Below are 12500 nucleotides of genomic sequence, written 5' to 3'. Positions count from 1 at the left end.
ATTTCCGACATCTTACTGCATTGTCGTCGTTATCTTAAGTTTAGTGTTTGTGATCTTATTTATAAACACTACACAGCTGAGTCCTTGAGAACACTGTTCAGGGATGTGCCTCCCTGGGCAGTAATGGACTTTTTAAGAGAAACAAATATTTTTAACAAGATTTAGATATTTTTAATTGCATGTTTTTTAAAAAAAAGGCATACTGTAAAGATTTGTTGTGGTCACAGCCCTGAGATGGCCTAAGTGGCTGGCTGGGCTATAAACATAAAAATTTTAAATAAGATATTTTATTTACAGTTTTGAGAAGATTTTTTTGTTGAAACGTGGTAACAGCCCTGAGATGGCCTAAACGGTCGGCTGGGCTCTAAACAACATGAATTGAATTGAATTGATCTTATTTGTCTGTGATGCAGATGTGCTGAAGAAACTGAACTTTTACTTTGTATTATGCTGCCCTGCTTTGGAAGACCTTAGATTTCAGTTAATTCCACACACAAAAAAAATATATATTACACACGCCCAGCTTCATTTGGACTTGTTTTGCTAATGTCATCGACAAACGAAAGCATCATAAAACAGTTTGCTGTTTGCGTGTATAAAGATTTTGAAACACGCAGTGCATTACGTAGTTAGTTATTTGTTGTGTATTCTCAGCTTGTATTTGAACATTTACGGACGTGTATTGTTGTGGATTACTGTTCACTGTACCCCCTTCATGAGGGGTCATGGCCTTACTGAATAAATCATCGGTATAATAATAATAATAATAATAATAAAATAATGATAATAATGGTATTCATATAGCACTGGATCTTGTGCAGAGACAAATCAAAGCGCTGTCGCACCAATCATTCACACGCATGCATAACTCTAAAACTGTAGAAACTAAAGACAAGGAAGGGCAGGCAAGGGAAGCTATTTTGGGAAGAGGTGGGTTTTAAGGCCAGACTTGAAAGAGCTGAGTGTGGAGACTTGACGAAGCGAAAGAGGAAGTTCATTCCAATCGCAAGGTCCAGAAACAGAGAAAGAACGGCGGCCAACAGTCTGAGTGTTTGAATCTGGGTATGCGTAAACAGAGTGGATCCGAAGCCGATCGTAGTGAGCGAGATGGAGTGTAGAGGTGAAGGCAGCCGCAGAGATAGGAAGGGGCAGTTTTGTGAATGCATCTATAACATAGAGTGCTGATCTTGTACTTTATTCGGTGTGAGACAGGGAGCCAGTGGAGATGTTGCAAAAGAGGAGTGATGTGCTCAGATCTTTTCTTTCTGAGGACGAGTCGGGCAGGAGAGTTTTGTATGTGTTGAATGGACTGAATGGATGAAGCAGGCATCCGTATCCGTATCCGTATCTCACTTTTTCTCTCTTTCTTTCTTGTTTTTCTTTCTCCCCATCCCTCCTCTCCACTCTTGTCTCGTAGAAATTTACTGCATCTATCCACTCTTTTTTCTTTTCAAACATCTTTCTAGCTTTTTGTCTTTCTTTCTCTCCTTCACTCTTTTCTCCTCTCTCTCTGTGTTCCTCCTTCAATCTCTTCCCTATTCCTCCTCAGTCGTCCATCCATTCATACTTCCTTCCTTTATACGTTCTTTCTTCCTGTCGTCCTTCCTTCTTTCGCCCCCTTCCTTCATTCCATCCATCCATCCAGCCAACCTTCCTCCCTTCCTTTCTTTCTTCCCTTCCTACTTCTATCTATCCGTCCTTTCTTCCATTTTCTTCCCATTCATCCATCCATCCGTCCGTCCGTCCTATCCCTCCTTCTTCCATTCCTTTCATCCATCCATCCATCCATCTATCCGTCCGTCCGTCCGTTTGTCCGTCCTATCCTTCCTTCTTTCCTTCCTTTCATCCATCCATCCATCCATCCATCCATCTGTCCGTCCGTTCGTCCGTCCTATCCTTCCTTCTTTCCTTCCTTTCATCCATCCATCCATCCATCTATCCGTCCGTCCGTCCGTCCGTTTGTCCGTCCTATCCTCCCTTCTTTCCTTCCTTTCATCCATCCATCCATCCATCTATCCGTCCGTCCGTCCGTTTGTCCGTCATATCCTTCCTTCTTTCCTTCCTTTCATCCATCCATCCATCTATCCGTCCGTCCGTCCGTTTGTCCGTCCTATCCTTCCTTCTTTCCTTCCTTTCATCCATCCATCCATCCATCCGTCCGTCCGTCCGTCCGTCCGTCCTATCCTTCCTTCATTCCTTCCTTTCCATCCATCCATCCATCCATCCATCTGTCCGTCCGTTCGTCCGTCCTATCCTTCCTTTCATCCATCCATCTATCCATCTATCCGTCCGTCCGTCCGTTTGTCCGTCCTACCCTTCCTTCTTTCCTTCCTTTCATCCGTCCATCCATCCATCCATCCGTCCGTCCGTCCATCCGGTGACCCATCCATCCTTTCGCTCTTCTGATAGAACACACAACATCGTTCTGACCTTGGAATGATACACGAGGACCACGTCATTCACGAATTCAGCATCGTCATCGTCTCCCCACAGACTGCTGTCGTCATAGTCGTCGTCGTCGTCGTCATCATCATCATCGTCATCATCATCGTCATAGTCATCGTCGTCGTCATCAGAGTGGTCAGAGAGGGGAAGCCTCCAGTGCAGGCTGCACCTCATCCTCTGCAGGCACTGTCGGGACAGGGTCACCAGCTGCAACAACAACAGGTTGTGTTGTTGTTGGGGTTGTGGTTGTGGTTGTTGTGGTTGTTGTTGGGGTTGGGGTTGTTGTGGTTGTTGTTGGGGTTGTTGTGGTTGTGGTTGTGGTTGGGGTTGTTGTGGTTGTTGTTGGGGTTGGGGTTGTTGTGGTTGTTGTTGGGGTTGTTGTGTTGTGGTTGTTGTTGGGGTTGTTGTGTTGTGGTTGTTGTTGGGGTTGTTGTGGTTGTTGTTGGGGTTGGGGTTGTTGTGGTTGTTGTTGGGGTTGTTGTGTTGTGGTTGTTGTTGGGGTTGTTGTGTTGTGGTTGTTGTTGGGGTTGTTGTGTTGTGGTTGTTGTTGGGGTTGGGGTTGTTGTGTTGTGGTTGTTGTTGGGGTTGTTGTGTTGTGGTTGTTGTTGGGGTTGTTGTGTTGTGGTTGTTGTTGGGGTTGGGGTTGTTGTGGTTGTTGTTGTGGTTGTTGTTGGGGTTGTTGTGGTTGTTGTTGGGGTTGGGGTTGTTGTGTTGTGGTTGTTGTTGGGGTTGTTGTGTTGTGGTTGTGGTTGTTGTTGGAGTTGTTGTGGTTGTTGTTGGGGTTGGGGTTGTTGTGTTGTGGTTGTTGTTGGGGTTGTTGTGGTTGTTGTTGGGGTTGTTGTGGTTGTGGTTGGGGTTGTTGTGGTTGTTGTTGGGGTTGTTGTGGTTGTGGTTGGGGTTGTTGTGGTTGTTGTTGGGGTTGGGGTTGTTGTGGTTGTTGTTGGGGTTGTTGTGGTTGTGGTTGGGGTTGTTGTGGTTGTTGTTGGGGTTGTTGTGGTTGTGGTTGGGGTTGTTGTGTTGCTGTTGGGGTTGTTGTGGTTGTTGTTGGGGTTGTTGTGGTGGTTGTTGGTGTTGGGGTTGTTGGGGTTGTTGTGGTTGTTGTTGGGGTTGTTGTGGTTGTTGTTGGGGTTGTTGTGGTTGTTGGGGTTGTTGGGGTTGTTGTTGGGGTTGTTGTTGGGGTTGTTGTGGTTGTTGTTGGGGTTGTTGTGGTTGTTGTTGGGGTTGGGGTTGTTGTGGTTGTTGTTGGGGTTGTTGTGTTGTGTTGTATTGTTTTGTATTGTATTTCAGTTCAGTTTCAGTAGCTCAAGGAGGCGTCACTGCGTTCGGACAAATCCATATACGCTACACCACATCTGCCAAGCCAAGCAGATGCCTGACCAGCAGCGTAACCCAACGCGCTTAGTCAGGCCTTGAGAAAAAAAAATAAAAAAAAATAAAGTAAAATAAAATAAAATAAAAATAATAATTGTATTGTATTCCATTGTATTACACACACTCGTACATACTCACTCCTAGCCCCCTCCACACCCGCCCCCCCCCCCCCCCCCCCCCCCCCCCCCCCCCCCCCCCCCGCCCCCCCCCCCCCCCCCCAACCCCTCCCATCCCCCCTCTCTCTCTCTCTCTTCAGACATATTTGCGCACTTTAATAGCATGCACAAACATACACACGCGTGCGCGCACCTCCTTCTCCACACACCAACATCCACGTTAGGCACGCACACCCTGCACACACCCACCTCACCACCTCACCCCCTCAACCCCCACTACTTGCTGCACCCATCCCTCCCCTCGCCTCCCCCACCCCCTCCCCCATACTCCCTAAACACACACAGTGGAGTGATGGCTTAGAGGTAACGCGCCTGCGTCTAGGAGGGCGAGAGAACCTGAGCGCGCTGGTTCGAATCACGGCTGGCTCAGTCACCGATATTTTCTCCCCCTCCACTAGACCCTGAGTGGGTGGTCTGGACGTTAGTCATTCGGATGAGACGGTAAACCGAGGTCCCGTGTGCAGCATGCACTTAGTGCGCGTAAAAGAACCCACGGCAACAAAAGGGTTGTCACTGGCAAAATTCTGTAGAAAAATCCACTTCGATAGGAAAGACAAATAAAACTGCACGTAGGAAAAAATACCCCCCCAAAAAATGGGTGGCGCTGTAGTGTAGCGACGCGCTCTCCCTGGAGAGAGCAGCCCGAATTTCACACAGAGAAATCTGTTATGATAAAAATAAATACAAATACAAATACAAATACAAACACACACACACACACACACACACACACACACACACACACACACACACACACACACACACACACACACACACACACACAACACAACACAACACACAAACCCACCTCCTCCACGTTCTGAAAGAGCACGCGACGCCGTGCAGGACTCAAAAGGGGTGTGTGGCCCTGCTGGGTGCTAGTAGTAGTAGTAGTAGTAGTAGTAGTAGTGGCAGAGGGGCAGTACCGCTTCATCCCCCTCCGCATGAAGGCGATGAAGTCTGTCTCGTGGCTCAGCAACTGCCGCACCCTCTGCACCTGCAATGGGGAGCACGAGTATGGAGTTCAGTGGGAGGAGGAAGAAGAGGAGGACGAGAAAGAGGAGGAGGAGGAGGAAGAGGAGGAGGAGGAAGAGAAGGAGGAAAAAGAGGAAGCGGAGGAGGAGGAACAGAGGGAGAAGGAAGAGAAGGAGGAGGAGGAAGAGAAGGAGGAGGAGGAAGCGGACGAGAAAGAGGAGGAGGAAGAGAAGGAGGAGGAAGAGGAAGCAGGAGGAAGAGGAGGAGGAGGAAGAGAGGGAGAAGGAGGAGGAGGAGGAGGAAGAGAGGGAAAAGGAGGAGGAGGAGGAGGAAGAGGAAGCGGACGAGAAAGAGGAGGAGGATAAAGAGAGGGAGAAGGAGGAGGAGGAAGAGGAAGAGGAAGAAGAGAAGGAGGTGGAAGAGGAGGAAGCGGAGGAGGAAGAAGAGAGGGAGGAGGAAGAGAGGGAGAAGAAGGAGGAAGAGAAGGAGGAGAAAGAGAGGGAGGAGGAAGAGGAAGCGGACGAGAAAGAGGAGGGGGAGAATAAAGAGAGGGAGGAAGAGAAGGAGGAGAAAGAGAGGGAGGAGGAAGAGGAAGCGGACGAGAAAGAGGAGGAGGAAGAAGAGAAGGAGGAGGAAGGGAAGAGGAGGAAAGGAAGTGGACGAGAAAGAGGAGGAGGAGGAGGAGGACAAGAAAAGAGCTAAAGGAATAGGAGGACGGGTGGTGGAGGAGGAGGAGGGGGGGAAGAGCAGGACAAAAAGAGATGGAAGAAGAGTTGGAGGAAGAGGACGAAGTGGTGGTGGTGGTGGTGGTGGCGGGAGAGGAGGAGGGAGAGGAGGATGAGCAGGAAGATTTAGGGGAAGGGGAGGAGGAGGAGTAGGAAATGGACGAGGAAGAGGAGGAGGGAGAGGAGAGGGGGGGAGGGAGAAGGGGAGGAGCAAGAAGAAGAAGAAAGAAGAGGAGGAGAAGGAAAGAAAGACTTGGAGGAGAAAGAAGAAAGAAAGAAAGAAAGAAAGAAGAAAAGGAAGGAGAGGAAGAGGAGGTGGAAGTATTTGAGAAAGAGGAGGAGGGAGGCGGCGGAAGAGGTGGAATTCATATCTGATGGAGGAAGTAACTCGAGCAATCAATTCACCAAGCAATCAACCACCCAATCAGATCCGCACATCCAGACACACACACACACACACACACACACACACACACACACACACACACACACACACACACACCCCTCACACACACTGACCTGTTCCCCTACACGCCTCTTCTTCTTCCTCCTCTTCCTCGTCTCCCCACTGTCGTCCAGCTCAGAGACAGATTCGAACCCAGACTCTGTGGCCGCTGATCCCAGGGGCTCCAGCCTAGCCGGCAAGGGCAGTTCCGAGGAGGAGGGAGGGTTCGCGAGGCGTGTCATGGGGCTCTGGGCTTCCCCTGGGAGCCCTGCTGGCCTGCTGACCTCCAGATGAAGGACCCCGTCTGTTTCTCTGTCGGTTGAAAGGGGATGTCATCATCATTGTGATCATCATCATTACCATCATTATCGTTGTCATCATCATCGTCGTCATTGTGATCATCATCATCATCACCACCATCATCACTTATCGTTGTCATCATCATAATCATAAACATTAGTACACGTATCATCATCACCATAATCAATAACAAAAGATTCAAATGAAATAAAAAAAATTAAAAAAAACAACATTTCATCTATCATATATTATTATTATTATTATTGTTGTTGTTATCACTGTTATTATCATTATCATTATTGCTGTCACAGATAAGCCTGCCTGCCTACTCATCCGTCGGTCCGACGGGAGACTCCATCATTGCTGTCATTATGGTGGTAGTGGTGGTGGTGGTGGTAGTGGTGCGTTGAATAAAGTCTTCTTTTAAATCGGGATGAAAATTCACGGGATTCAGATCAAAGTAAAAACCCGCCACCACCAGCACCACTAAGAACATTACCACCCACTCCTAATTCCCCAGCAAAAAAACAGACCCCCCCCCCCCCTACCCCCCCAAGGAAAAAAAACGAAACCAAAAAAAACAACAACAAAAACAGAGAATCCCCAAAATAATGAACCAAACTATCAGCAATAGCATCAAGAACAAAACAATGACAACAACGACAACGACAACAGGAATCACATCAGTCCAGCTGCAGTCACACGTAAAACCAAACCAAAATTCTTCGTCATGTTGCCAGCAGCCCACGTTGATAGAAACTATCAATTGATCGACAAAAACCTAAAGTTTATAAAGACCTTTTGGGTGGTAGTTGAATCCTCTTTGTTTTGACACGACGTTTCGGACCATAGGCCCGTTGTCAAGTGATGAGAAGAGGACAGTGTGAATAGGAAAGCCAATGTGAGGAAAGGGTGATGACATCTCACTCACACTTGACAACGGGCCTATGGTCCGAAACGTCGTGTCAAAACAAAGAGGATTCAACTACCACCCAAAAGGTCTTTATAAACTTTAGTTTTTTTGTCTTTGAAGAATCCTGCAGTCATTCTTGTCTTCTTCCCTATCAATTGATCGGTTCGTTTTAATCATTGTCTGTTCAAACGTGTCGGAAATATTTTCTTACCGTAAAAAAATAAAATAAAATCAAATCCACATCAATATATATTTCTCCAATGTCAAATGTATTGTTATAACCATAATCACCCACGAAAACAGGGTTATGGCTGCCTTGATGGCGAAGTACAAACGGTCATTCACGTAAAAAGCTCGAACGGACGAGTGCAGAAGAAGGAGGAGGAAGAGGAAGAAGAAGGAGGAGGAGGAAGAAGAAGAAGAGGAAGAAGAAGAAGAAGGAGGAGGAGGAGAAGGGGGGATGAGAAGAAGATGGAGGAGGAGGAAGAAGAGGGGGATAAGGAGGAGAGGAGGAGGAAGAAGAAGGAGGAGGAGGAGGAAGAGGAGGAGGAGGAAGAGGAGGAGGAGAAGGGGGATGAAAAGAAGAAGGAGGAGGAGGAGGAAGAGGGGGATAAGGAGGAGAGGAGGAGGAGGAGGAAGAGAAGAAGAAGAAGGAGGAAGAGGAGGAGGAGAAGGGGGATGAGAAGGAGGAGGAGGAGGAAGAAGAGGGGGATAAGAAGGAGAGAAGGAGGAGGAGGAAGAGAAGAAGAAGAAGGAGGAGGAAGAAGAGGAGGAGGAGAAAGGGGATGAGAAAGAGGAGGAGGAGGAGGAAGAGGACGATAAGGAGGAGAGGAGGAGGAGGAGGAAGAAGAGAAGAAGAAGGAGGAGGAGGAGGAGGAAGAGGGGGATAAGGAGGAGAGGAGGAGGAAGAGAAGAAGAAGAAGAAGGAAGAGGAGGAGGAGAAGGGGGATGAGAAGAAGGAGGAGGAGGAGGAAGAAGAGGGGGATAAGAAGGAGAGGAGGAGGAGGAGGAAGAGAAGAGGAAGGAGGAGGAGGAGGAGGAAGAAGAAGAGGAGGAGGAGAAAGGGGATGAGGAGGAGGAGGAGGAGGAGGAAGAGGACGATAAGGAGGAGGAGGAGGAAGAGAAGAAGAAGAAGGAGAAGGAGGAGGAGGAAGCGGATGAGAAAGAGGAGGAGGACAGGAAAGAAGAGCTAGAGGACAAGGAGGAGAAGAAGAAGAACAAGAAGAAGAAGCAGAAGTAGCAGAGGAAGGAAGTAAGAAGACCCACCTGATCAGTCTGGCCACACCGTTGATCGTTGACCGGGACACGTTCCTCTGGTTCACCATGATGATGCTGTCGCCTGCCCTCACCCCGGCCTCCTCTGCTGGGGAGTCTGAGAGGACAGAGAGGGGAAGGGGGAGGGGAAGGGGAGGGGCGGGGGCGGAGGGGGTGGGGGGTGTGCGGTGGAGAAGGGCGTAGGAGAAGAAGGAAGGGTGAGGCGCAATGATGAGAATGGTCATCATCATCATCATCATCATCAGCAGCAGCAGCAGCAGCAGCAACAACAACAGCAGTTGTTTAGTAGTGGTGGTCGTAATAGTAGTAGTGGTGGTTGTAGTAGTTTAGAAGCAGCAGCAATATAAGCAGCTGTAGCAGCAGCAGCAACAGCAGTTGCAGAAACAGCAGCTGCAGTAGTAGTAGTAGTAGTAGTAGTACGGGAAGGTTTTTAGAAAGAGTGGTCATGAATGTTCTATGTAACTTGTAATATTTTTCTTTCATGTAAAGCGCCCTGAGCTCTTAGAGAGAAAGGGCGCTACATAAATGTGCATTATTATTACCATCAGTAGCAGTAGTAGTAGTAGTCGTAGTATGTCGCTTCCACCTCATCATGATTACCATCACAAGAAGCGCCACCGTCATGATGATCATCAAAATTATCCTCATCACCATGATGACCACCACCACCACCACCACCACCACCATTACCATTACTGTCGTCACCATAATGATTAACACCATTACAATTACTATTTAGATCACAACCACTATCACCAGTATCATCGTCGTCGTCGTCGTCATCATCATCATCATCATCATCGTGGTTGCTGTCCGGAGTCGATGTCGTCGTCATCATTATCACAAACCATTACCGCTATCACCATTATTATCGTTGTCGTTGTCGTCCTCATCACCACTACCATCACCACCACCTCATCGTCATCATCATCATGAGTAGTAGTAGCAACAGCAGTGGTAGTGGCATTGATAGTAGTTGGAGGAGGAGGAGTAAGAGGAGGAGGAGGAGGAGGAGTAGGAGGAGGAGTAGGAGGAGGAGTAGGAGGAGGAGGAGGAGGAGGAGTATCAACATGGTGGATGTCCATCAGACACGAAAACAAAAGAAAGAACAAGAATGAGTGGATGGGGCTTGTAGGGTGTGTGAGAGAGTGGGCGATGAGGGGTGTGGGATGAGGGCGAGGGGGTGAGGGGTGAGTAATGAGGGATGAGGGATGAGTGAGGGAGTGAGGGAAGACAGTACTCACCATGCTCCACCCTCCCCACACGGACAGGGCTGTCCTCCGTGATGGTGAAGCCGAAGCCACTTCTGCCCCTTGACAGCGTGCACATTACCTGTCGTCCACACAGAGTTTGGGGTTTTTTTTTGTTTTTGTTTTTTGTTTTTGTTTTTGTTTTGTTTTTTTGGTGGGGCCTCCATCCTCCTCTTTTTTTTCCCCACATCTTTCTTTTTCTTCTTTCACAAACTCATATTTACCTGTCATGCACCACTTTCCCCCCCACACCTTAACTAATCACTTTCATTCTTTCCCCTATCGTCTGGCGCAGCAATTGCCCCAGTGTGTCTTGAGGCATGCATTTCAAGAATATTCGATGTCTGTGTACATTTGCCAGGGTTTTTTTGATGTTCTAGTGTTCTGATGTATGCATTCTAAACATGTATGACAAGTGATTACATTCTTAGGATATGATACCAATAACTGCTGGATAAACAAAACGGTCACACACGTAAAATGTTACAATGTCTGTCTGAGTGTGTTTGTGTGTGTGCCTGAAATCTGATTGAGCGACACAGGAAACGAAATGATGAGCGCCCAGTAGCAGCCGTCAGTCAGCTCTACCCAGGTAGGCAGCCTGTTGTTGCAAATGACCCCCGTGTTTGTAAAGCGCTTAGAGCTTGGTCTCTGACCGAGGATAGGCGCTTTGTAAGCATCCATATCAATCAGTCAAACCAATTCTTCGTCTTCTTCGTTCGTGGGCTGCAACTCCCACGTTCACTCGTATGTACACGAGTGGGCTTTTATGTGTTTGTCCGTTTTTACCCCGCCATGTAGGCAGCCATACTCAGTTTTCGGAGGGGTGCATGCCGGGTATGTTCTTGTTTCCATAACCCACCGAACGCTGACATGGATTACAGGATCTTTAACGTGCGTGTTTGATCTTCTGCTTGCGTATGCACACAGAATGGGTTCAGGCACAAGCAGGTCTGCACATATGTTGACCTGGGAGATCGGAAAAAAATCTCCACCCTTTACCCACCAGGCGCCGTTGCCGAGATTCGAACCCGGGACCCTCAGATTGACAGTCCAACGCTTTAACCACTCGGCTATTGCGCCCGTCGATACCAAAACGATTATAGGATAGTAGTTAGCCGTGTCCGACTATGTCCATCAGAACAGCAGAGGAGGCAACTGCTGTCCCGACTATTTGGGCTGTCATTTGATTATAGTGAGGAGTGTCTTGCCCAAGTTACACATCTCTACTCTCTCGGCCCAAAAGAGTTTTAGGACAGTCGGCGTTTGGAGAACATGTCCCACGAAGGCCAACTAGCCCCCACCCCCCACCCCCCACGCCCCCCCGCCCCCCTCCACCCCCCCTCCCCCAAGGCTGCAGCACTAAGAGTCAGTGTAATCCGGCCTTCTGTTTTGAGAGACATTCTCCTTCACAAAAGACTAAGCTGTAAATGACAGCAATTTCAATGGATAAACCATTGATCATACAGCTCTCACTTTGTTGATGGTTCATGTCAATCTCTGACATACAGCCTGATGATATCAGATCTATATTGACAGACAGACAGATAGATAAATAGATAGATAGATATAAGGGCAGACGTGTTGAATGAGAGAGACACATTTTCACAGACAGACAGACAAAGAGAAACAGACAGAGAGACATATAGAGAGACTGGGAGACACAAAGAGAGAGAGAGCTCATGATAGTTTGCTGTGTTTCTGTGTGTTCACTAGATGTTTAACTCTCTCCATACGAACGGCGAAAGAGACGACGTTAACAGCGTTTCATACCATCATCAAAATATTGCGAGCGGAACGCTCTTATACTGAAGAGGTGAATGTTGACAAAGAATACCACAGTTCTGACGACGGAAGCTAAAGGTTGGGTCATTCAGACACCCACTGGACATCCGAGGGGCCTGTGCAGAGAAGAAGAGAGGACTGGCCGTACTGAGTGAGTTAAAGTTCATGTAACAGTTACGCGAGACAAAGACAGGAAACAGTCACACAGACAGACAGACAGACAGCGAGAAGGGGGCAGAGAGACAGACAGACATATAGACAGACAAATAACACTTACCCTAACACTTTCAAAGTCGAAATCATCTTTGTTGAACTCAATGATCTGTTTCTGTTGGGGAGCTAGAAAAAATCGAATTATGAAACAATCACGCACACGTGTGTGTGTGTGTGTGTGTGTGTGTGTGTGTGTGTGTGTGTGTGTGTGTGTGTGTGTGTGTGTGTGTGTGTGTGTGTGTGCGTGTGTGTGTGTGTGTGTGTGCGTGCGTGTGTGTGAAAATCAGTCAAAACTGTATGACAAGGTGGTAAATTGAATAAGCAAGAATGCATATGTTATCTATAATATAAAAAAAAAAGTAAAGAAAAAAAGTAACGAAAATTGCACGCACGCACGCACACACACACACACACACACACACACACACACACACACACACACACACACATATATATATATATATATATATATATTCAATTCAATTCAATTCAAAATACTTTATTATCTGCTTCAACCAAAAACAGAAAATTTTCTTTAGGCTCACTTAAAATAAAATAAAATGTCCGTCAGCAAAAAGCAAAGAAACTACTGACACACCCTTCACTTATCACCATGCACACATCAAT

At 47.5% G+C, this 12500-nt stretch overlaps 1 protein-coding gene across 1 annotated transcript in view; it reads right to left on the bottom strand.

Annotated features, from left to right (window-relative positions):
• Nucleotides 1-12500, bottom strand: part of LOC143289654 (uncharacterized) — a 28358-nt gene that overhangs the window by 14576 nt on the left and 1282 nt on the right. The window contains exons 2-6 of the mRNA XM_076598703.1: nucleotides 11938-11999; nucleotides 9870-9957; nucleotides 8617-8722; nucleotides 6212-6449; nucleotides 4801-4989 (exon numbers count right to left, since the gene is read on the bottom strand). Coding sequence (XP_076454818.1) covers nucleotides 4801-4989; nucleotides 6212-6449; nucleotides 8617-8722; nucleotides 9870-9957; nucleotides 11938-11999 — 683 coding nt within the window. The remainder of the gene's footprint in view (nucleotides 1-4800; nucleotides 4990-6211; nucleotides 6450-8616; nucleotides 8723-9869; nucleotides 9958-11937; nucleotides 12000-12500) is intronic.

The sequence above is a fragment of the Babylonia areolata genome, chromosome 14, assembly GCF_041734735.1.
Source record: "Babylonia areolata isolate BAREFJ2019XMU chromosome 14, ASM4173473v1, whole genome shotgun sequence".
Taxonomy (NCBI): Eukaryota; Metazoa; Mollusca; class Gastropoda; order Neogastropoda; family Buccinidae; genus Babylonia; species Babylonia areolata.
The sequence above is the reverse complement of the archived record's forward strand: the minus strand, read 5'-3'. Positions and strand labels throughout refer to the sequence as shown.